Here is a 26,957-nt window from a genome sequence, read left to right on the forward strand (position 1 = left end):
TCTCCAGTTGAGACAAAATATCCCAATCGAATCATCCTGCATTCTACTTTTAAGACAGCACTGATGAGTAAAGTGACACCTTACTGTAATAAGGATGAGAGCACACAATTAATGAGACTAACAACTAGTGAGATACTCTATAAAGATGTATTTTTGATCAACAGATGGTATCTGTTGCCTTAACAGTACTGTAAATAGTTTTTGTCTTTTTTTTTTTTTGCTGGTCCACAAGTGATAATGAATAGTCAAAGTTTTTTTGGAAATAATAAGTGAAACAGTCCCCTTACACAAAAGTCTGTGTAAGAGTCAGGTCAGTATTTACTTGAGCTTTAGTTGAAGAGAGCAGTTACTGTAGTAACTGAAATTACTGGGCCTTGCTCAGTGTCTAATATTTAAATCATGATGTGCAATGGAGGTACTGGAGATCTTAATAGTGACATGAGCATTACACTTCCGACACATTGTCAAGCCACAAATGCTTACAAAATTACCTTAAAACATTTTAATAAGTAATATGCTATATTAATATGCTACTATAGCTATATTAAGATGCTGTTTGGATGCATCTTTTTGAAGTCTTTTTTGAGTCATTTGGCTGTTTCTATTTTTGAAACCTTTCTACCTTTATATAGTCTTTCTGCCTTTATGAAACCTTTATGGAGTATATTTGTAGTTATATAAAAGCTATAATCAAGTGGAAAACAATTAATACACTTTTTATATTCAAACTAGTAGCCTCAACAAACTTTAGCTAGATTTTAGGAGCAAATTGCACTGTTGTCTTCAAAATTTTTCTCCTCTTGCTGAGGAATTGTTGAATGTCTAAACATACACTGTTGGAATGCAAAATTTATCCTTTATCAATCCCACTCAGTTTCTGACAATCAATGCTGACATCAAAGCACAAGACTCCACATTCTATCTTTTATGCTTTAACACCATTCTTATGGTATTCACATACACTGTAGTGCACACATAAAGAGGACTCAACAAGATGTCTTTAAGATTCTTTTTCAATGGTAAACACAAATGTTGACCATCTCGTGTTACAAGGCGCTGTCAGATCTGTGCTAAAAAGTCCCAAAGCATGGACTGCCTCTTACTGAGAAGTGACAGAGCTGACCGACAATACCAAGTAAACTCGGGTCCTGCCCTACTGTTTCAATAGCTGGTAATTCTCCCACAACTCATATAAAAAGGTGTTTTCTATTCAGTGGCCTTGATTTTCTTTAGATTTATCTTGATGCAAATATATTAAGATCTTCATACATGTGACACCATAGGAAATACAAAGTAAGCAGAGCAGTAGAAAACATTTTGTATAAACACACATATGTTTTCTAAATGCTGTACATCGCAAATGATTATACTGCTAAGCAATGCACATATGCAGCAGATAACATGAAGTTCTTGTTACATTAATCTGTGAGTCCTGCACCCCATATACACTTCTGAACTGTGTATAATTTCTTTGATGGGTCAAAAAAATGAAATTCCGGAGGTAACGAACAGCCACTTTCTCTGTTTCAAAGCAGGGGCATGAAAAACAGCAGGAGGTCTGTCACTCTGATTACTCACATCAGGCATCTGATTTTGAGTGGTTACACTACATCCCATCAGGCTGTCAATAAAATGGCACAACTGGCTATCCAGTTGTTTGGGACTATTCTGTTATTGTTTCAGTTCAGTCAGCTCAATAAAAACAGAAGATAGCTCAGCTGGTTGTTAAAGTTGAATCCCCTCAATGTCTTGCTGTGAGCAACACTCGTTAATGCTGTGCTAGATCCTTATATAGGCACTCCCAAAGCAGCAGAGGTTTCTTGTCATGAACAGTACCATTTTTACTCCTTTTGGTTTATATAGTGAGCTAATTTAGTTTTAAAAAATAAAATAAGTGCCCCCTCAAACAGATGCATTTTAAGAAGTTTATTTTTATTGATGAGATTGCAAGTGTTATTGCAATTAAAATTACTCAGGACTCACCTAGTCATTTGCAGATTTGTTGTGGTTTCTAATTACCACATATTTGGATAAAACTATAATAAAAACTAACTTTAAAAGCTTAATTATATTAGAAAATATGGTTCTTTACCTTGTTGTGAACTGTACACTAGCTGTTCCCTAAATATGTTTTGTAGTAATAGCAAAAGTAGATTTAATTGGCTTAAGTCTGTTTTTGCATTTTAATTTATATTTCTGTAGCACAAAAAAAAGGATTTTTAAGCTGTCTAAGGAAGAAAATAATGGTTTTGAAATTGTAAACCTGAGACATTCTTTATTGCTTCTTTGTCATAAAATTTAACTTTAAAACTGATTTGTTTTATGTTTTAAAAGTACTTAAAAGTTACCATTTCTTTTTTGTAAAACAACATAAGCTCTAAAAGTACAGTCTGTATTAAGATAGTTAACCTTCAGCTGGAACTTTGTCACAAGTATGGGAATGGATCTCTCTAGCTGCAGGCTATAGTTTGGAAATATTCACTGTAAATGACTTTCGATCTCATAGTATTTATTACATGGAATTTAACCTTTTCAAACAGGATCAGTGCAGTTCTTGTGCTTTCATCAAATCCTCCGTGTACTTTCATCAGACTGGGCAAACTCAGATGCCTGTGACCTTTATAGCAGTGGTTCCAGAGTTCTTTCCTCCCCATGCAAACCTCCTCCGTGTTGTCTGCTCACTGTGCATGACAGGGATACGATGAAGGCTTCTCTGAAGCTTCATGGACAGCTATTGCTGCAGGAGCACGCTTTTAACAGCGTTCTCTGGTCATTACTCAGCAAGGCACTACAAGAGTTTGCAAGACACTTAATCATGTTCTTATCAAGATGGACAAAATTTTAGTTCAGTTTCAGCAAAATTAGTTTTTCTTAGTTGCTGAAATTGGTGCTGTTTTATATCTTGTATTAGAATTTGAATAACACTGTATCACAAGTTTAATAATTTAGTGATATATCAGTAGTCAGATGTATTATATGACCAAAAGCACAGATGTGTCATGCTGTGAATTACTTTTGTGACCTTAGTCTTTGAGATTGAATATTCGTCTTCTATTATATTACTTTACAACAGTTCTTTTTTTAACGTTTCCTGTTTTTTTTATTTATCCTTTCAGGAACTTATGGGCCTGATAGTTGGGTTTCAGCAAATCCAGATTGCAAAGGAAAGCACCAGTCACCCATCGACATTGTAGACCAAGATGCAAAAGTTTCATCTGAAAATCAAGAGTTAAACCTTGAAGGTTTTGATACTGAGTCATCAAATAAGACTTGGATGAAGAACACAGGAAAAACTGGTAAGATCTAGTTATGTTTCTACTCGCACCTCACCTCCCCTCTCAATATGTTAAATGCATTTTATCCCTTATAGCAACGGTGTTGATTTAAAATAAGTTGAACAACCATTATGTAAGATGAGTTATGAGATGTGGAGGTGGTTTTTTTTAATGATCATTTTGATAATGAGCAAAATGGATTTCCTCCATCATGGTGGAAGGTCAGGTTTTACAGAATTGTGTTTAAATTAAGGGATTGTATTAAATTCACAAATGAGAGGTCTGCATACTACACTATAAAATTAACACTTTTCACTTCTTGTGCCATTTATGGTTAGCTGTAATTCTTATCTACTGCATTCGTTTGAATTCACTATACTGTACATGTCACTAAACTGTTTACAGGACAATAAATTAAGCAAGGCTGAGGTCTGTATGGTAAAGGGTAAACCTGGAGCAAAGTGTCAAGGAAACTATCCCAAAGTGAGACTCAGAATATATTAGGTCGTTGTATATTTGCATCCAAAATAATGCCACACTGCAAATTGAAAACATCAGTCTTTTAAAGGCAGCCTCTTAGGTTGAGTTATGAAGATTTTTTGGTGTTTATTCAATTCCAGTCAGGGGAGAGTATCACCTTTGGACAAGAAAGCACCTTATTAATAACAGGATAAATATCTAGAACTTTTGAAAGTGAAGAAGAGCTCAGATAAGAGTGAAGGCATTGTTCTGGTTTGCTCACCCTCAGGAGAAAGCATGCAAACCTGGGGAGATGAAAAATATGTTTCCAGGTTTCCAAGCATGCACAGAATTTTGATCGCTAAGGTTTTCATTCTCAAGGTCTTGTCCGGGAGCTGAGGGATGCGGCTGGCAGTGACATTAAAATGTGCAGCTGACAGGAGAAGTGAGAGAGGACGCTGTTTTCTGTGTCACATTACCCGGCTAGAAGCAAAATGGAGGGAAATAAACAGTCGTGGCAACATTTAAAATCACAGCCTCTTAATTATCCATTAAATTATTCATGTAAAACAAGAAAAATGACCTCTTATAGTCTGATGAATTGTTTATGTGTCCTCCACTATTCAGGAAAAGAAACCAAACAGTACTGTGTGCTGTACACTCAAACAAGGTCTTTCAATTTGGTTCTGTGTTTAAAAGTGCAAAGGTGGTACGTTTAAAAATATTATTTTTAATTATTGTTTTTTAAAGCATCCCTGCAATAGAGTTCTAGGTGCTGCCTGGTTAGGCTCTGGTTCACCATGACCTTGTTTTATACTAAGCAGTTACTGAAAACAGCTGAATGTTTTTTAAACACTGCATCCAGCCCTTTACTCAAATACTTTTTCTTACTGCTTTTCCCCCCATTATTTTTCCGTTTTCACTTTGGGCACCTGCTGTACCTGTCAGTGTTATGTCAGAAATCAAAGACATGATAGTGAATTCATTATTATAAGCACCTTGAAAAGGAATTTGGATTGATGAAGGATTTCTTTTCACATGGGCTCCTGTTTTCACGCAGTATTATTCAAGGTCTTTAGGTTTAAGTTATAATTCCTCTTTCTCCTCTTTATGCACTGTAAAGCATTGCTAATGATGCATTGAAGCATTTTTGTGGCTGTGTGGTTTTAAGTTGGACTTGTATTAGTTAGTATTCTGCTCAGGATTATGGCTCTAAATCAGCAACATCATGCGAAACAAATTAATAAAACCGAAAACAAAATCTTTTACAGCTGCTGGATTTTTCCATCCCTTACAGTGCATTGTATGATAAGTAGGATAATCTTCTGGAATGCCTCTGGATGTTTACAGTAGATTCGCCAGAGCCATATTCCCTCTGATCAATTAAACTACCATCAGTATATTGTTTTAAGAATCTACAAGATCCATATACCACGAGTATTAAACCGCTGCTGGTGTTTTGCTTGTTTTCATTTTAGATTTGTGCTATTCAGCAGTGATACAAAAACATAATTATCTGTAGGGAATGAAACTCAGTTACTTTTCATCTTATTTTAAACTGAATTTCTTTCCTCAATAGCTGGGATGTTGTAATATTACTCTGCACCGCTGCCTTAAAGTTCATGTTCTTGAATTTTATGAAGATTTCTAATGACACACAAAAAATTCAAAATAAAATTCAAAACGTAACATTCCCCAGAAATGCCATTTTTGGAAGATGGATAATTAGAACACAGTTTCTTAATTTTATTGAATCTTAATAGTTTTTCACAGTAGATGTCTTATTCTGCATTGGATTGTCAGGAAGTCACTATGGCCTCCCCATGTGAACATGCAAGTTCCTTACATTTTGCCAGCAGCCATATCACTCTGCAACTCACAACTGGCAACCCACTGAAGCTAAGCAGGTGTGAGCCTGGTCAGTACCTGGATGGGAGACCTCCTGGGAAAAACTAAGGTTGCTGCTGGAAGAGGTGTTAGTGGGGCCAGCAGGGGGCGCTCACCCTGCGGTCCATGTGGGTCCTAATGCCCCAGTATAGTGACGGGGACATTATACTATAAACAGGTGCCGTCCTTCGGATGAGACGTAAAACCGAGGTCCTGAGGTCATTAAAAATCCCAGGGCGTTTCTCGAAAAGAGTAAGGGTGTAACCCCGGCGTCCTGGCCAAATTTTCCATTGGCCCTTACCAATCTGGCCTCCTAATAATCCCCATCTATGCTCTCCTCCCCACTGATAGCTGATGTGTGGTGAGCGTTCTGGCGCACTATGGCTGCCGTCGCATCATCCAGGTGGATGCTACACATTGGTGGTGGTGGAGGGGAGTCCCCATTACATGTAAGGAGCTTTGAGTGGAGTGTCCAGAAAAGTGCTATATAAGTGTAAGCAATTATTATTATTATTACATTTACTGTTTTAAGTGTAGTAGAAATCTCAAATGAAAAGCAAGATAATGTGTAAATCTTTTGAAAGGTTTAAAAGATCAATCAAGATATTAATTCAACAGAACCATGGTTAATTAAATACAATTTGATGTCTAAAACTGTACAGGAAAAGAAATTCACCTTAATTTCCATGCAGTAGTGTTAAATAACAAAGGTGATGAAAAACAGGTTTTAATTAGTAGAAGATATTGCTGCTAAAGAGGCTACGTAGTATTCTTCTTCTTTTCATTGAAGATTCTAAATAGGTAAACTAGACATCTTCACTTATTGTATAAATATTTTTCCCCACCACAATTTTAGGTGTATTCCTTATCTTTTTTTTTCTTGTGGATCCATGTGCCTCAGTGTGGATGTCATGTTATACATTTCTGAACTTTTATTCATATTTTCTCTTTGCAGTTGCCATCTTGCTGAAGGATGATTATTTTGTCAGTGGTGCCGGCCTACCAGGCAGGTTCAAAGCTGAGAAAGTGGAGTTCCACTGGGGCCAGAGTAACGCTTCAGCAGGCTCTGAGCACAGCATCAATGGCAGAAGATTTCCAGTCGAGGTGAGAGGCGCGGACTGCTCAGAACAAAGAAGAATGAGAAACAGGTCAAAGTTTCTGGTGTCACTAAAGTTGTACTATAGTGAAATTCCAAAGTAGGGGACTCCCATTTGTTGATCAGACATGATGTGATGTATGAGTCAACTTGTTAAAGCCAGCCAATGCTGCAGCAGCAGAATTTCAGATCTGCCTGGTCTTTTGCATATATTTCAGGAGAACAATGAACAATTAATTTTTTAACTTTCATTCAAATTCAAATTCTGTGGCTTCTAAAGTAGTGTCAAAACCTTGTGTGTTTCACATTCTTCTAATGGAAAGTGCTGTGATTTTTCTTTGATATTCTATTCTATGTTCTGCTATTTCCAGTGAGTTATTCAATATTTAATTGTGACCACAGTGCAGATTTATTCAAGTAGTTTATTTGAGTAATAATGGTTTTGTGTGTTAATTAATCACTGATTGGCTTCGCATTCTCTTTCTTCCGTTTCTAATCCAGTGTTGTCTGAATCCTATGGAAACAGTGAAGGTTGATTCAAAATAAGTCTCTTATCTGTAACCCAGCACAAGAAATGTGATCATGTGCAAGGACAGTATCCTCCTTGTAGTACTTCGCCAATGTTAGCACATTTTTTCTTTGAATGGGCAGTTTGTTCCTTAATAACTTTGAAGGACAGCCTTCAGTTCAGTAATGTGATTCTGTGAGTCCTTGAAAGTGCATTCAATGGAAATTGAAAAGGACACGCAGAAAAGGCTGCACTTATTTCCTGTTAATTTTTTCTTCCTCAACCAGCAAGCACCTGTTTTCTTTTTCTTTACCTTTGGAACCTCTGTAGCCCTCTTTTTAAATTTCTGCTTACCTGTTATTCCCTTCAAGTTTATTTTGGAAGGTTTCCTTACATATAAATGTTCTAATTCTTCTAGTTCTTTTTTTAGAGTTATGTTTTTAAAATTGGAGCCTTGGTTGTCTTTGGGAGAAATTGTTTGAAAAATATAATTGTTCCAGTGCCTGAAATGACAAAACTAGATGGATTTGTATCATTCATCCTCCTTACTGATCTCAGTGATCAACAGAAAACAAAACCATCTATTCAAGTCTTATTGTAATAAAAATCTTAAATTTAAATGAGGGTCTTTGTCAGAGCTCAGATTGCTTTGTCTCAAATTTTTTCGTAATGGAAGCCATTTGTGTATTTTATGCGTTTTTAAAATAATTATATTTTACTAATTACAGTTCTGTACTTAGAGCAATGTAATGCTAATTAATATGACTTAAAACATTTACCTTAAATAATAAACTAATCCCTTAAGGAATGTGGACTGTGGTACTTTAAAATCCCAGAAATTTGCAAGCCATTTGCAGCATTAGAAGATTCAAGATGACTTTGCCCCTAATAAAAATGTTCATAATGTGCTGGAGGTGAGGGTTGCCAAGAATAGGCTCTGTCCTAACAGCTTATTCTTAGGATGCATGGGGCCATGTACCATTGATACCTCTGAAATGCCTGTGCACTTCCCACAGAATGCTTTCTGAACTTAATTAGAAATCCAGATGCAGCTCGGAAGTCTATTTGTTTTACAGCAGACCCCAGGAGAATGCAGATGAGACCACTCTTACCCACACAGCCCCCATCTACAAGCACAAAGTGGTGCCAGGCATCTAGGAAACGAAATACGTACAATTAGCGTTCAGTCAAGGAGGATGAATTGAATACAGAAACTAATTAGAGGTGTCAGCTTTAATGCAGTGCCTTATTGTTTGTTCATACTATTTGTTTTTTTTTTATTATTTTTAATATTATTGCTTTTCAAGGCTAATGTGCCATCAGGTTCATCTGTCAGTGCTAACTGGTTTCTTCATTAGGAGAGTTCTGGCTGCATTTAATGTTGTTGTGATTAGTTTACATGTTTTTGAGTACAAAGTACTGCTTTTAAAAAAACCTTCCAAGAACTGTGGTAATGAAAGCTGGATTATTAATGCACACGTTTTACAATTCCTTCCGAGCATAGTTTGGTCAGACAATTACTGTTGCAGGCACTGCTGAGCTCCTTTATGAAGTTTCTAAATATTATTTGGGGAATGCTTTGGTAGAACAGGCACTATGACTGCATGGGAGGTGAGTTTGAAATGGCTTTCATCTTGTGGTCCCAGTCAGATACTCTGCGGGGACCAAAAGATAATTGAGTTCTGCTGGTTACGGCCTCACTGTAGGTTGACATTGGTCTAAATAGCAGAGAGCCATCAACTGGGTTCTGTAAAAACGCAAACGGACAATAAAGAAAAAAAAAACCTTTTACTGGAAAATAAATGGGGAGTTTTCGTAGAAGGAACTTTACAAGCCTACCGGAAACAGGAGAGAAAAAAATCTCTTAAAAGACAACCTATAAAGCTTCTGGTGTTAGAAATATTGCTTGTCAATCTTTATTATTTATTAATATTCCCAGATATAAGTCTTGCAGCTTTGTTCTAATTAAAGGGCCCCATCACAGTCTTATATCTCCACTCTTCTCTGTTGTACCTTCAGGGCTTCCCTCCCCCTCCCCACACACAGACCTCTCCAAATGACTGTAATTATACAGTAGGTATGGATTGGTATTAACACAACTAATGCTTAGTAATTGTGCTCCTTGCATTGTCCTTCATGTTGAGGAGCACACATTATTTATATACATGTAATGGGAAATGTGTCCTTTTTGCTGTTAAACAGAGAATTAATAACTCGGGTTTGGAACAAAATGGTATAAAATTCTCAGTAAAATTAAGAAGTAATTAAAACCACATTGTCATAAACTCTGCAGATGGTTAAGTTGATTACCTCTGAATGTGTATTCCCCCTGTTGAGCTTAAAGTGAATTTCCAAAGCCTATGCAGCAGCATTCTTGCAAAATATTGTTCCTCTTGAGTCTTGGCAATAGGGAATGGTACTTTTTTTGGAGACGGTGTTTAAAAACTTAAATGTACCTAACACCAGATGAATTATCAGATGAATACATCTTACATATTACCAGTTTAGTATTAAACTCAAAACAATTTTCTATTTTGGAATAATTTATATTATGCAACTGTGCCTCCCATCATGAGTTGGGTTGGAGTGGGACAGTGCTATTTGAATAATCCAATTGTCATGGTGTAATTTAGTTAACAACTCCGTTGTTGAGTATAGAATTTTATTGCCTCCTGCAGATTGACAGATCCCAGTGACCTGCCACATCTGTTGCAGTGAAACCACTTGTAAAGTGGGATTAATACCTCTTGACTCCACTCTCAAGGCTGCCCATGCTGTTGTCATCAGATAATAGAAGTGAAAAGTCAATGTTTTGTCCTTGAAAAATCATTTGGAAAGATCAAAAGATTTGGATTTTTTCTTTCTGTGAAGTGCAGCTGTTGGTGTTTTCGCCGTAAAGCCACCAGAGCTAAAGTCCTTTTTCACAAAGTCAGGGTGCATCTTTCTTATTTCTGTGGTTCTGCCACCTGTGCTGAATCGCGTGAGGTTCTTACCTCGCATGTCTTGCCTTCCCAGAGAAGTGCCACCCTTTTAATGCATAACTCCGCGTTTGTGGCTTATCACAGCACTTTTGATTGCCACTGATTTTGACTGGAATTGAATTAAACAGCTGGCTGTGAAGGGCCTCAAATCTCTGATTCTCTTAGACGTCAGGCCTTCTTGGCCTCCTCCTATTAACAACATACCTTTCCCTTTATTTATCCTTCAAGGTTTCAATAGAGGCTGAAGAAAAGAGACTGTCTTTAATATTCTGCCAGCAGAATCTGTTGGGATGGACTTTCACTTTCCTTTGTCTGGTTATCTTTTTTTTTGGGGGGGGAAGCTGAAGCTAAAGTGCATTACAGAAATCTGTTCTGGTCTCTACTGCAAGTCTGCTGAAAAGAAAAAAATTAATGAGAGAAGACACTCGGTAACTGTTAAAATATGAATTACACAGGTGGTTTTCTCTTATGTTGAGCACATTTCCATCGTCTGAACATTTGTTTTTAAATTAAGGAGATGTTATTAAACTAATCTGTGCAGTTATGGACAGCAAGGAGCCAATTATGGAGACCGAATATGCATGTTTAGTGGGGGCTAGTTAGGATTTTTGAGAATCAAAGAAATACAGTAATTAGTCTGTAAAAAGGATGAACAAAGACAGGTGATTTTAAAAGTATTTACTCAAAGAGTACAAAAGAATGAGTTATGTCATTCCTGGAAAGATTTAAATATTAAAGAGGCAACAAATTGTTCTTTTTAAGTTTATTGATTGCTATTTTTCTTATAGTGGCACATTAGGAGAAGTGAGTCATTTCTTTTTATGAGTTTAACATCATTTAAAGCACAGAATTCAAAGCTTGGTGAAGTTTGATTCCTTCCACTATACAAGATCTTTTGTTACACACAGATGCCCCGGCAGGTTCCTTTCAGTCTTAAGAATAAATCTGTATAAGCGTTTTTCATGAACGGTGTCATTTACGGTCTCAGCCCAGAATTTCCATCATGTCTGAAGAGTTTCAAAATTGAATCATGTCTCAGCTAATAAGTCTTTCATAGATTTAATGAGCATGATGTACTGTCTAGGGTGGCTAGAATCACAAAACATTTCTTTAAAGCTGATTGCCGTTATCAACTGACAGCACCACCATTTTATAATTTAGACCTGCCAACCCAGCTCAGGGTATTCAAAATTTGTGCATCATAAAAATGTATTAATTAGCTTTTTTCCAGCTCTTGAGGTTTCATTCTCTTTCTTAGTATGTCAACTCACATTTCAAAACATAAGAGCTACTGTATGCATAGTGTTTTCTTGCTTTTGTTCTATGAGCAAAAGATGAGTTCTATGTTCTTACAAAATTCTCAAAAAATGCTGTCTCTAGCAGCATATAGCATAAAATAGAAAATAAATAAAGATTATACCTAAAGAAAATATGCAGTACAACCATAAAGAAATATACAACAGTAGAATTATTTTTATACAAAATGTGTTGCTACAATATAAAGCTTATTTCCTGATATTATCTTGTCTCATAAACTGAATTATACTGGTAACTCCTGTATTCTGTTGGAATAATTGTACATCTTGAGATAAATGTTGCTAGTTTAAGAACAAAGGAAAATATTAAAAGAGGGCATACATTTTGTGAAAAAACATGTATTGGAATGTGTGCTGCTTTACAAAAGATCTACAGTAAATTGAATTTTTATAGCTAAGAATAACATTTTACATTAATAATGAATCTCAAGGTGTAGCTTTTTTCTGCTCATTAGCTCATCCGCCCAGCCTGCCATTATTTGACGCCATCAGATCTCTTTGTTCTTCACATCTTTATGAGAATATAAAATAACAGTTTTCATGCTGCGCGGATTTCCTGAAACGGCATTTTAAAAAGCAATGTTGGTTTCTGTGCAGTGTGGTTGCACCTAGAAGAAACTGATCCAAAAAATAAACCCCAATAGATTCGCAAAAGTCTTTTGGGAGGAGCTCTGCCTTTTTAGAAATCCCTAGACATGTACATGCAGCTCCTTGTTCTTTAAACTTGGCACCCATGGTGGCAGAGGGACAATCCCTTTTGCCAAATGCCAGCCGCGGTCCGTTTCAGCAGCTGATGGAAACGGAAGATGAGTACTGACAGGTAGCTGTGATGTGCAGTGTCCTGACAGATCACATTCACCTCAGTGATGGACACAGAGATGCCCTGTTTCACGGTGATCGACAGGCCTTCCACAGAGGAGAGCAGTAGGCAACGGAGCTGATTAGAAAGCTGATGTGCCAACAGGGGGAAGGTACAGCATTCTAACGGCGTATATTTACATCGTGTGGTACTGCTAATGTCTTTCACTGACAGACTGTCCTCGTCCACAGTGGTCATCAGGGAGCTGTGTCTTGCCATATGTGCATTAGGATGCCACATACCTGCATACAATGGCCCATCTGAGACTAATCAGCACAAAAGGGTTTCTAGAGGAACTTTTATACGTTATTATTAACATGGCAGTGAACAGTAAACCTGACAGATCATTACCCAATCATGATTTTGTTTCCTTTGCTAATGACGTCTGATGGCAGGCTTGGGTGGCAGTAACATCTGTTGAACGGAACTTAAAAACCTGCCGAGCTACAGCATTGCCTGCTTATTTACTGCACCTCTGTGGTGTTCCAGAGTGCCAGAATTTTCTTTTTATAGCAGATTAATCCTTGGATTTTACAATGACAGTAAAAAGACACTTAAGAGTCTTTCCCGAGCGGTTTAGGAAGCCTACAGGAGGATCTCCTGTTTATAGCACATTGCTTTCCAAATGCTTTCTGCATATTTGAACAGCAAACTTTATTTAAATAACACACACATGTTCACAGTAAAAAAAATTCAAACGAAATTATTATTCTTTTGCAGACACTTCTGAGAGATTGTTGAGGTTTTAGCTAGATTTATTTACTGGATTATTTTTTAATTCTGCTACATGCCAGGTAAAGAATCTATGCCAGCGTTAATGAAGTTCTCCACTAACCTGCTGTTCTTCTTTAACTCTTCTTGTGACATACAGTATCCCACTTTTCAGATTGGGAGCTTTCCATAAATTCTTTTTTCTTTATTAACCCACAAAAAAGAAATATGGGTCGAAAAATTCGTCTGTATCACTCTAGTAACATAAAATGTTTGGAACCTTGAAATCATTTAGCCCTCAAAATGAGAATTCAAAAGTTAAGTCACATGGAAGGAAATTTAACATTTACTCTTCCAGTGGTATCAACCCCATGCTTGCTAAAGAAACTTTATTAATATAATTAAATTAACAGGGTCTTTTCAGAAAGACTCTCCATTTACAGTCCTGAGTAATGTTCTGCTAAATATTTGTGGTAGGTTGATGAAGAGAAAAAAATTCACAAAGAAAAATCTTTGGTTGCAGTTAGCTTTCACTGTGGTTTACTATTCATGTCAATGCTACTAGTGATTTATAATTGTTCTTTATTAAGGCTTCAGATGCTGTGGTTAAGTGAAAACCTGCTGTTCATTTACTTGTAAGTAAGCCTATTAGCTCAACAAATGGTAGCTACTGTAATATGCTCAGTATGTAATAAAAATTGCTGCAAGGGTTTTTGTAGTTGACATATGGAAGCCTCTGAGTTTGCTATAACACCTTGATTGTTTCATTGCAATGAAAGCATTTGTCACCTACAGTACAGTACTTTGTGCACAATCTTTAAAGGCACGAAGAACATTGGAATAGGAAGGAGTACTCATCATCAACGAGTTTATTAGTGAAATTGGTAGTTTTGTCAATATTTAATACAAGTCTTTTTTTCTGCAGCTTTTTTTCACACAGAATACAATTACACTGACAGTCATATTATTGAGCTCTACACATTATGTCAGTACAGCTGGTGCTTATAAGGTTGCAAGGAAACCTGGGTGTTAGGTGTGATTCTACATTTTCCTTTAAAACTTGTGTCAAGAATACCTGTCATTGTGTCCTTTTTTATTTATCAAAATGCAAATCTAACTGAGTTTATTGCTACTGAGCCTGTTACTAGTACTGTAGATTATGTCATTTCTGTGGAACCTAGATACAGTAGCTCTCGTATTTCCATGGCAGGAGATCCGGCAGGCACAATTCACTGCTGTCTGGGAAGTGCCTACAAAGTTCCCAGCAGCCAGAGTGGCTGTGGTCAAAAACCCATAGGATCGAAAAACTGCACTCTAGATACCGGTACCATGACTTGGACCTCCAGAATTGCAGTTATGATGTCTGTCAGTTGCGGAGGTTGCTGCAAAGCAGAAGGAGGAGCTTTGAGCAGTAGAATCTAACAGTGCACATTGGTCCTGAACCTGTGATTGCAAAGTGCCGTCATTCCCAGGCAACCTGGGGCCTGTTTAGAGAGGAACTGCCAGAGCAACAGTGTTGCATGTACAATTTAGCTTTCCACAAAGGCATTGCAGATTTTTAAGGTGCTGTGGTCATGCGGCTTTTATGTAGCAATCTACATAAGTGCTTGAAAGCTACATACAGTGGCTTGAAAGTAGCCACAAAGGCCCCTTTTCATCACAAATCCGGAGTTAATTCAAATCTTCTTACTCTTTGTCAAAAATGACCTCTTATATGTATCAAAACATTGTCATACGATACCATACTTTCTGTTTTATGGCCCCTCACCTCTGAAACGACCTTCCTAGAAAGGTTAAGGACTCACACATTCTTGATGCTTTTAAAACATGTGTAATTACTTTTTTAAATAAACAAGATTTTATTTTGATTAAATATACATTTTGGGTTTTTTTTCTGTGCTCTGCTTTTACGTTTTTCTCTCTCGTTACTTTTGTTGCGCTATTTGAAGAACTTTTAGGAGTGATGCCATATAACCTACCTGTTTTATTCTTAGGTTTCTAAGTAGTGTAAACCTACAGTATATGAATTTTTCCTTCACACTTCTGAAACTGCTTGTGTTCACAGACCTTGAAACTTCATATTAGGCAGATTAACTAGGATATAGAAGCTGTTAAATTTGTGAAAAAAGTGGGAGTTCTGCACTAAGCAAGATGGTGGCTTGAGCTGTTCATTTCAAGACATTTCAAAAATGTCTTCTTATAAACTGGTCCACTGCATTGTTGTAATAGAAATTTGGTGGATTTCATTACCTGCCAAACTTTATTTCAGGCTTGCTCCTCAGTAGTTGCTGCCATAATTTCTACACCTACAGAGGATCATAAATCTTTTCGAGAAATCACACAAACTGCTCATGCCAATATTTCCAAACCATGCAGGCATAATTCTAGTACCAACAACAACCATAATGGCAGCCTCTGTTTATCTTATTTGATAAGATTAGTTTTTTTTTAAATAAATCTTAAACAGACAGTAACTTGAAAAGTGTTGCAGTTATTATCCTAAAACTTCAACCAGAACGTTTTAACACACCCAGATCTGCTTCAGAACTGAACCTCACATACAAGTTGATACTTTAATCAATCAAACCACGTCATCACCTGCTCAGCATCCTGTAGTGACAGCTGCTCTTTGTCAAAATTTGGCCAGTTATCACTCTAGTAACAGTGCAATTGTGAGACAAGATAGTATTCTGTATAAACTGGAATGACCTGGCCAACTAAAAGCTGATTTTTTATTTTCTGGTCAGTATCCATTCCATATCAAAACTACTCCTGTGCAATAACTGTTTGGTCAATTAAATACAATTTTGTCCATGTTTGGGGTTTTTCCTGCAATCTCTTGAGACTAGTTTGAAGTCCTTCAGGACAGAGTAAATCTCTACTTTTCTTAATATTGTTACTGCAACTATATAACAACTAAAAGAGATCTGTGCATGTGGGGTGTGTTCTACGGTATGAAATCAACATACAGTATAAGCTTTGTTTAGATGAAGGGAGATCATCACTAACTTGTCAGAATGATGGTCTACTTTCATTGAAAACGATCAAGTTCTATATCTGCCTTCACATTCTTTACCTCTTATAAGCTGTAATGACAATTCTTTGAAAGGAGTCTTTTTGGATTGTGAAAAGTGACATTTTCTATTTTAATTCAGCAGTGCTCCTCAGGTGAATTATCCACTTTATCATTGATAGGCCTTTCCCATCTTTACTAGCTGGGCTGATAATGCAGTGCCATGGGAAATTTATTTTAGCACCCTGTAAGGGTTTCACAAATCTTTATCCTTGGCACCAGATAAGATGTGCAAAGTAAATTAAGCCATGTGATCAGTAGGAGGGGAAAAAAGCAGCCCCCCAAAATACGGTGCTGTGGATATCTTAAGATAAGAATTGTCATTGATGAATAGATTTGCTTTTCTACAGCCTTTGCAGTTGAAGAAATGGAAAACCATTCTGAGGATTATTTGATGCACTAAAGATACTATTTTAGAACGTGTATGGAGAAATTGAATGTATGTTTCACTTTGTGTTTGTATTTACTATGTGTGTGTATTTGTACATTTAATGGAAGAATGAAAGAGGATGCATGTTAAAGCATTTCTGTGAGGTATGAAAGAATTTTAAAGTCCATGTGTGACTATAAGAAACTAAATAGATGTTTTCACTGACCATCTCAGAAACAGGATTTTATGAGCACATTTTGCAAAGAGAATCCTCTTTGAATGCATCAAGCACCTATCTATGATTATCTTGGGATTACTCCTGAAAATACTTGCTCTATACAAGCCAGAAGGATTTTTACAGCAATATAAAACATAGAAATAAAAAGATTTAGCTTATCCTGGAGGATACAACCTGACTAAAATGGCTCCTATATGTGTTGTGAAATACAGTATATCAATATACTGTATGTCTTCAGCAACTGAGTTTTTGTCGTGTTGATAAAATAAAACAAATATGTCCAACTGGTAAATATTCACATTCCAGAATGTGAAGTTATTAAAATATTAACATATTTACACATAGTTCATGCAGTGTTTTTTTAAATAATGCTCTAGTGAAATACTTGTTAACACTTGTCACAGAACAAATAAGTGTGTTTAGAGGATTGCTTTAGAAAACTGAATTGCTGTGGTTAACTTCATATCAGATTAACTGCATCTAAGCCGCACATTTCTTCTAAATATTTTGATAGATGATGTGCTACAGGTAACATAGGGTGGTGTGAATAATAACAATTGATATCAAGCAGTGATTTCAGATATATTGTATACATGGACAATTCTCTGCTGGACTTACTTGGCCATGTCCAACATAAGAAGACATGCATTTTAAGTTTTATTAAAATTCCAGTGAAGACAGCAGTATAACATGCTGTGTCCTCGTTGTTACTCTGATGTAATATTCTGCATCACTTTTAGTAATTGTATCACAAATTATTGTATTTTTCCACACAGTGCATAGTAACAAATTTCTAGTAGGCATCAGAAAATGTTTTACAGGTTTATTGCACCCACACAATTAGTGTACATCTGTGCCTAAATGTTTTTGCTCCAGAATAAGCTTAATTATTTTTTTTAAAACAAGAGTGGGAGATTTATCAGTTGTATTGAACCAGTGCTGTAATGGAGACTCTCAGCACTAAATGTTCTTTTTCAGTTGCTATTGAAAAGCAAAAGCTTAATAGATAAAAACTTAACTTTCTTCTTTGTGCTCCAGCTCTGCTGAAAGATCTGTAGCTCTTACATATTTGCATCCTCTTTGTGCCAAACAGGCGGAAAAGAGCACTGTTTCCCTTCTGTCCAGTGTTTGGTAATGGTAGGCCACTCCTGAGCAGCAAACTGTTATGCAGTTGGAAGTCCTGCAAACACAATCCAAGATAAAAATGAATTATTAGTGCCGGATGATAACTGTTAAATGCATCTGTGAATACAAAGCATGCATACAAACTGTGACAGCCCTGCCAAGAATTCTTGCAGGACTCATATGTTTTGTAGTTAAGAATCTATAGGATTCCTGGCAGCACAGCCTTCATTGTTTTTCCAGCTGAATTTCTGCCCTTTATTCATTATGAAATAAAGTATTAGTAATTTAAAATTTAGTATTGTTAAAAAGTCTAATTAGAAGAAAACAATAATGGATTGTTAAGGATCTGCTTTGAACTGGATTTTGTTTAAGGCCGTGGAGTATTAAATCTTTAGTTTCACGAACCCTAGAAGAAATAGTTGACTGACCCCATCTCCCTCTTCCTATCTAATTAAGCCTCTGTCCACCCCATTTCCTTTTGGCAAGGATAAAAGTGGAATAAGGGAGTTTATTCTAAGGGGCTCTGACCTTTAGGTTTGTTAAAGCTGTATTGTATGAGATAAGAAGAGTAAACTGCTTTCTTGCAAGAGGTTGACATCCTATTATGCCAAGAACTCCTGGTACTGTAAGGTTTCATTGATTAAAGTATACTATACACAGTTTAAACTTAAATGCCATGCTGAAGAAAAAGTGTGCACCTGCTTGACAGGACCTGAAATGTATTGACAATATTAAGAAAGCTGAAATCTCTGCTAGTGTCTGAGTTTGAAGTTACTGTACTTTGACATCCATCCATTTTCTAACTACTTCAACCTATTCAGGGTTGCAGGCAGATTATATCCTAGCAAGCACCAGATCCAGTGCAGGGTACACCCTTAATAATAATAATAATAATAGTAATTGCTTACACTTATATAGCGCTTTTACTGGACACTCCACTCAAAGCACTTTACAGGTAATGGGGACTCCCCTCCACCACCACCAATGTGCAGCATCCACCTGGATGATGTGACGGCAGCCATAGTGCGCCAGAACACTCGCCACACATCAGCTATCAGTGGGGAGGAGGCACCTGTTTACAGTATAGTTTCCCCGTCACTATACTGGGGCATTAGGACCCACATGGCCCCCTGCTGGCCCCACTAACACCTCTTCCAGCAGCAACCTTAGTTTTTCCCAGGAGGTCTCCCATCCAGGTACTGACCAGACTCACACCTGCTTAACTTCAGTGGGTTGCCTGTTGTGAGTTGCAGGGTGATATGGTTGCTTTTAATGAGACACCAGTCCATCTCAGGGCGCACACAGATGCAATCATCACACACTTACACCAGGGCCAATTTTTCCAAACGCCAGTTAACCTACCAGTATGTCTATGGACTGTGGGAGGAAACCCACATAAAGACAGGGGAGCATATACAAGCTCCACAAAGATAGCGCCACAGCTCTGGAATTGAACCCAGGGCCCCAGCGCTGCAAGGCAAAAATTCTAACCACTGTGCCACCCTTATTTTGACCTAATCAATTGAGATGTAAAAGTAAGGAGGAGATGTACAATAGATGAGGTACGAATTACCGTCCTTCGGATGAGACGTAAAACCGAGGTGCTGACTCTGTGGTCAATAAAAATCCCACAGTGTTTCTCGAAAAGAGTAGGGGTGTAACCCCGGCGTCCTGGCCAAATTTCCCATTGGCCCTTACCAATCATGGTCTCCTAATAATCCCCATCTATGAATTGGCTTCATTACTCTGCTCTCCCCTATGAGAGCTGATTTGTGGTGAGCGTTCTGGCGCACTATGGCTGCCATCGCATCATCCAGGGGGATCCCATTACCTGAAAAGCGCTTTAAGTGAAGTGTCCTGAAAAGCGCTATACAAGTATAATCAGTTATTATTATTAATGTTAAATTGTTTCCTGATTACTTGTTGCTGAAATTTGCTTTACATTAAATGGCATACCGTATATTACTTTACAGTTCTGTTTTTATTTTCAGCTACCAAACTTTTCTTTTAGTTGTAAAATTCCATAGTAATGTTCCATATCAAGTGCCTTTAAACATGTACAGTAGAGAAACAGATTAAATTAAGCAATTGTTTCACTAACATCTAATGGACCACAAGTGCCACCTGTCGATCATCATTGGCCAGTGAATTACTGTTATGACCCCAAGCGTCTAGGGATAAAGGGGTGTAACATTTAGGATAATTTTTGGAAGCAGGTGGGTTCTGGTGAGGGACTAGGAAGCATGATAACAAGGGTTAGTGCAAAAAGTGATAATTGTAAGGTGAATAAGTGACTGGTATGAAATAAGACACAATAGCACACAGGGTAAGGGAACTAGAGTGGTGCCAAAGAAAAAGAAAATAACAAACAAAATGGAGCTGGCTAAGAAAGTGAGGGAAAGCTAACCTGACTACAAAAGAAAACCCGAAACACACGGTCTTCGGCGTCTTCAACACCCTAGCTAACCTCCACTGACCATACAAGACAAACAGCACTCACCCGTACTAATCTAGTGTGACTAATACAAGAATCAACTACGTGTGTGCAAAATGTACCCAACAACCTAAACTAACCCTATACACAAAAGTTCACCCAAATACACAAGTGAACTACAAATACAAACGAGAGTAGTCAAGTAACAGGGTACAAAAGAACACAGAGGTTGATACAATAACAAGTTTGGGCAAGGTAATGGCAAAACAAGGATAAACGCAAACAAACAAAAGTACAAAGAGACGAACAGAAACCAACAAACAACAAAGCCGAAGCTATACAAAAATACACACACACAAAGCAAAACAACAAACCAACAAAGCCGAAGCGAAAACCAAAGCCAAGCAGGACCGAAGTCAAACGAAAAGTCTCTGCCTTCTGAAAGCCTTCATGTTATATACTGAATAAAGATGCACTCTGATTGGCTGAGAAGCTGATTGATGATGACATCATACTGAAACAATAGTGTAATGGTGGGCCAATGGGGAAGGGAGAACAATCAAAGTCAGAAGTGTGGAACATAAACACACATAGACCACACACTGAGACGTAACAATAACATATTGTAACACAGGGCATTACGTTGGAGGTATTTAGAAGAAATACTGCACATTCTGAGTGGCTGCATCTGTACTGTACGTAATGGCTTTAATCTATTCAAATAGTCATAGTACTTCCAAGTGAAACAGAGTAAGGAGGATTGTGCACAAATCCAGTTAAATCAGGGTGGAACACCATTCCTGTTGTTCATGTGGTAAGCTTGTGAAAAATCAGCAACAGGCTGTGACTTTTTTCACCACTTATTATCAGTGAGACCCAGTGGGGACTCATTTTTTCTCAGTCAGGGTAAATTGAAAGGATTAGGTCCCTGTTCTGTTTCAATGCATAATGATGTTTCCTTTGTTTTGGTTTTTACAGTTACATTCCATTAAAACTTGAAAAGATAACCAACATCTACTATATCCCATATTTTCTGAGCTTCAGGCAGTTCTTTATTTATTTTCTGTGTGGAAGGGAGGGGGTTGAGGTGTCTCCATCACACTGCTGGATTCCTTCAGTTGCCCAGGCAGCAGTGGGAATGAGGATGTCATACTGTAGATAATACCATGAATACATTCATCCCCGATGAGCTAAGCTGTATACCTCCAGGGCAGTTTAATATCCTACCATTTCATACTTGTTTTGTTATATTTTTAATATTCTTGTTCCTGATACCCCTTCTGTGTTGTGTTTAGTTCACATCACATACTTTTCAGAGGTGTAGTAAAAGTAAAGAGTGAAATAAAGTGTAAATGAAAGGCAAATAAGGTACAGGTAGGTCTCCCACATCCAACATATCCATTTAAACTAAGTAGAAGAGATTTTCTGACATGTTGTTAAATATGTCCTAGACATGTGTTCTATGCTAGGACAAAGAAAACAAAATATATCTGGAGTCTTTTCCCATGATAGCTTGAGTGACTTGCTTTTCATCCCTTGAATTCTCACCTCCAGCTATAGCACAGCCACGTTGCTCACAGTGTCTGGAATTTTTACTCCAGGCTACATAAATTTGCACCTTAATGTTAACCACCCACTCAGTTGGTTAGTTTTGGATTTTAACACTACAAATAATAATGAGACAACTTCTGTCTGCAATAGGCTCTATGAAAAGAATATTTTTTTACTGGCACAGCGTTGCAGTATTTAACCAAGTATATAACGTGTTTTCTAATGTTTTCTAACATTGAGTTTTATTGAACAAGCTAGCACACCTTACTGAAACACTGCTTAAGGCTTTTCTGTACTAATTTTCAGAAGTATTTGTTTAAAATTTAGTCTACCTCTTTTGTGCATTTTAGTATGTTTCATGCTTTTATTTAATTTATTAACGTTGCTTTGAGTTGTTCCTGTGAACAATATAGCCATTTGTTAAGAGATTTCATGTTCATGGATTCTTCCTGTGACTTACCTTACTGTAATCTTCTGTCACAATCGTGGGATAGTTGTCAAAATAAGACAACTGCCACAGTCATGTCTACACATTGTGTAAATTATAAATACTGCAGATAGACCTTATACTTGAGTACAGACTTAAAAATCAATCAGCATATTGAGCTCCAGTTTGCTATTATGTTGTAGTGAGCCTTTTCTGTCCTTTTAAGTACCCCTTTATAATCTATAATATCAGTTTAGATCCATTTACCCACTTTCTATTTTCTGAATAATTATAGTCCATTGACATCTGAGGTCTTACACTGGATTAGAAAGAATTTAGATTTTTTTATTGGTTTCTTTTATCTAAAGATGATGCATAATTTGGAGCAATCACAATGCATGTTGTCAGGTCTTAAAAAATAAATAAAAGGGTGTCTGCTGCTTAGAATGGATTCTTATCATGCATCTTCCCCCACAAGATACTTTATGTACCGTGAGTGGAAAGAAAAAAAAAAGAAAACAAAGGGCATGTTTGTTTCACACTGGGTGTCAGACACAGATCAAAATTAAAGGTTTTTGTCAGTCTGTGAAAAAAAATCACACACAAACAACAAGAAGGCCCTCTTGATCAACTTGGACGGACGTTTGCCTTGACAGAAGAGGAGAAATGGATTTAGCTTAGGCTACTCTTCTGGAATTTGTGATTTACCTCTGAGCAAAACATGTATTGTGAAGTGAGCTGCATTCGTTGTCCTAAAGCTCCACATGTTTTCTATTTTTCTCAAGGTCTAGCGTGATTTACACTGCAGCATTTCAAACTTGACATCCAGTGTTTGGATGTAAATCACTTTTGAGGTCTACTGCGTCTTAATTCTTAATCAAACTGTATTTAACATTTACAATTTTTTGCTGTTGGAAGGATGTGTCTTGAATATTATTTTAATTCATCCATTTAAATTCCAGTATTACATGACATGATCTGCTGCGACAAAGACAGACATTGTTGTTGTGATTTTCATTTCACAGATAACTTGCTTCCACTAAAGGGGAAACTGAAAATGCTGTGGCTCTCAGAAACTATGAAATTGCATTATGTTATTATCATTTATGTTATAAATGTCAGAAAGTTTACCAATCTTTAAAATGTGGAGGCTTGTTTTAACTGTTTTAACTGGCAAAAATATATATTTGTGTACCTAGTTTTATTAAAAAGATATTTTAAGATACAGTGTTTTTTCCCCTACAGTTTATTGGGGGTAAAATTTAACAGCCTTCATTTGCAAAATGACTGTCGGTGTTAATTGTGACATTTTTGGTAGAGAATTGCTGTTAAAATGTTAAATTTAAGGGACTTACTGTAGGTAGAATGTGGGAAAGCATAGGAAATCATTCCAAACTAGTAGGAGCATGCAGAATAATTAATTCCTTCCTTGACATTGACGTCTGGTGTTTAAAAGAAATAACATACGAAAATCAATAAATGGGCTAGGCTTCTCTTAGATTCAACACAATGAAAAATGAAGTCAGGGACTGCAGGTGTTCAGGCCCTGTGAGAGTGTTTAGGATATTTGTAATAACAATACATTAAAATGTCACCTGTGTAAATGATTAATTGGATTTGCCCGATTTGATTTTTTTCTACATTGTGTAATTGTATTCTAGTCACGCCTATCTTTACATGTAAAATACATTGATTTAAATAAAAAATCACAGCCCACACCACTGTCCATCAGGCCCAGTGCACTAAGCTGTAGTCTTTTGGCATGAATGATTCAGGTAATATACAAAAGACAAAAAAAAACATAGGGACATTGTCAAATGAGTACGAGGTTATAAAACAAGAGACATTTGCCTACATTAATTTTAAATTAATGTTTAGGTACACACAATACACTGCAAAAACACAAGTAATTGACTTATTCTAAAGCCCAGGCTCTTGGTAGTTTAGGATCATAATAGGGTTTGTTTTCTCCTGTAATATTAGTCTATGAAACACCTTTCTCGTTAGCTTTTGGGGACTGAGGTGGGTTTTACCATTTGTAAAAGTATTCAATAATTAAGTATTAGATTTCTGTGCGTGTATCCTTCCTGGGAGTATGGATCGCCTCTGCTAAGCAAAACGAGTAAATTATGCCTTAGGGCAAGATAATTGGCTAATGCAGTTAAGAATGTTTGAATTGAGATAGATGGTCAATATGTTTCTCCTTGAACACTCAGACAGACACAAATGATCGCTGTTTGCCTCTAGTTAAAAGAACTCAGGAAGTACCTGATTAGTTTTAATTAGTGTATTGGACGAGTTCTCTTTGTGCCTTTGATGTTATTGAAGGATGTTTATTGTTTTTATTTTCAGACTGCTTAATTATCTGGGGAGTTTTCAGCATCCTTCAGTATACTTATCAGTTGGAGGAAGAAGTATTTTTAGACTGTGACCTTGACTTTATAAGAGTCAGGTTAACACACAGCAAGAGGGGACTTTTTGCAAGAGGTCAGAAGCCGAGGTTTTGCAAGTTTTAAGCCAGTCCCCAAAGAGCTGCAGTCTTCAGTGTTCAAAGGCTTCTACAAGAACATACAAGAAAAAACTAATGAAAAAGAAAATCCTCAAAATACTAAGTCTGGCTCTTTAAATATAGGGAAGTGGTTAAATGAGTTAAACCAGTGGGATAATATGATGGATTTATGATGCTTGGTTGAAGTTTTATTTATTGTTTGTGTGTATGAAGCATCATTTTAGAATAGAGTTCTTTCTGTCACCCAGGTTGACATCCCTGACATTGCAAATTGTTTTTGAGTCTCTCATCTGATTTTGTGAAGTGTTTTCTTTTATTTAACCTTTGAGATGGATTTGTTCATAACTTATTATACTGTCCTTCATTAGGCCAATGTTTATACTCAAGTGTGCTTAGTGTTTTCAGCAATAAACTGGTAAATTGTATGAATCTTATTCTTATTAAATACATAATTTCAGATGCACGTAATCTGGTAAAATAGTATTTTTTCCTTATATATGTACAGTATGTATTGCTAAAGGTAGTAATCACTTTTCTCATCCTTTAATATTCATATAGGTTCAAAAGGTCCCTCCACAGACACCCAGATACTCTACATGTACTGTATGTGCAGTTTTTTTTTTTAACTGACTTTTGCTGTGTTGCACATTTTCAATCCCCAGGAAACTTCTTTCATCAGTGAAGGAACTGATGAGGAGGGTAATTGGAAAATGATCTGCAACATCTAAAAGCCACCAACTTGTTGACAGTGCTGGCATGGCCTTTACCTTGCCCTCCTCCAGGCCCTAGGATTAAAGTAAACACCAAGACCTATCCGATAGAAATCTGCTTGCTCTTGTAAGCCTCTGTATATTTGTACAGGCTTTTCAGAAGCACTGAGAAAAGACCTTGCATTTTAAGAAGTGTTCATTTTACCACTGGAAAGTCAATATGAAGCTTCTGCTTTGTGTTTTTAAAGAACATGGACTCTGATTTATATGGTAAACAAATTAAGCAAAAGAAAAAAAGCAGATTAGGTAAGACAAACTGTTTGCCCTTCCAGCTATGAAGTGCCTGAACAAGAGAGGTGATCATACATACAGTGCCATGCACACCCGTTGGTGCTAATGTATCTTAACTGACACATAAAAGCATACTGGTCACTCTCCTAGAGATTGAAGAGCTTCAGCCCTGCTGTTTCTTTAGCATGCCTCTCTAGTGTGCTGTAGAAATCCTTTTGATGAGCAGACCAATATTTTACTCAGCAGTATGGCCTCATTAGTATTGATAATGGATTTCAGAATGGCTGTTAAGGGTGTAGAACCCTCTTTTTTATATGTCTGAATGAATTATGGGCACGTCTGTATAAATTTGAAAGTAATTTGCCATTTAGTCTAATCTATCTTCCACCAACATTGCAAGATCATATGATTCATTCCATAAGATTCATTCCATTACCCTTCTTAATACCCCATCCTGCAGCTCAGAATGCTGCCTATTTGTTTTGAAATTCCAAAACAAAAATAAACAGATTAAGATGCATAAAAAGCAGTTCAGCTTTTGCAATTTTTGTGGTGAGTTCACTCCTGAAGCGCCTGACTTTCATCCCAATTTAAAAAAAAAAACACTGCAGTTGGTTCTATCCATTCAATAGCTTTTTAGCCAGCAGCTTTCATCCTGATTTAAATCTGTGGTTGCTTTGTATTCTGTCAGCATCATACATCTTTTTGCTGAATGCAGATGGAGAATGTGCCACTACCTATCACTCTTCCACACTGTGGGATGCAAACAGACTACCAATTTTAAGCTGCCAATACAAGAAAGGTTAAAATGTATAAGACCCCACAAAGCTACTTCAGTTTAGTATTTGTAAAATTATGTGTAGACCAAATTGTGTAGACCAAACACACGAAGGTTGGTGCCCTTGATTACACGACTTGCATCTTTGTGCCCTTCATCAGAATCCATTTGTTAGTTATTAGAATATGCTGCTTCTGCATGTAACAATTGTTGCATGTACAGTGTAAGTTGTGTTCTATATAACTGTAACGAGATCACATGAGAGTACCGATCATCTCTGCCTGAAATAGATCAAAGTCTCTGAAGAAAACGCTTTCTGTAAGAATCAGTTTGGCACGGAAAATGAAAGCGACATAATA

At 36.9% G+C, this 26,957-nt stretch overlaps 1 protein-coding gene across 1 annotated transcript in view; it reads left to right on the forward strand.

Annotated features, from left to right (window-relative positions):
- ptprga (protein tyrosine phosphatase receptor type Ga) overlaps window positions 1-26,957 on the forward strand; it is a 257,643-nt gene that overhangs the window by 152,088 nt on the left and 78,598 nt on the right. Inside the window, exons 3-4 of the mRNA XM_088916863.1 lie at window positions 3,117-3,296; window positions 6,577-6,725. Of these exons, the coding sequence (XP_088772989.1) occupies window positions 3,117-3,296; window positions 6,577-6,725 (329 nt within the window). The remainder of the gene's footprint in view (window positions 1-3,116; window positions 3,297-6,576; window positions 6,726-26,957) is intronic.

This window comes from Atractosteus spatula, chromosome 5 (assembly GCF_055471065.1).
Source record: "Atractosteus spatula isolate fAtrSpa1 chromosome 5, fAtrSpa1.hap1, whole genome shotgun sequence".
NCBI classification, from domain to species: domain Eukaryota; kingdom Metazoa; phylum Chordata; class Actinopteri; order Semionotiformes; family Lepisosteidae; genus Atractosteus; species Atractosteus spatula.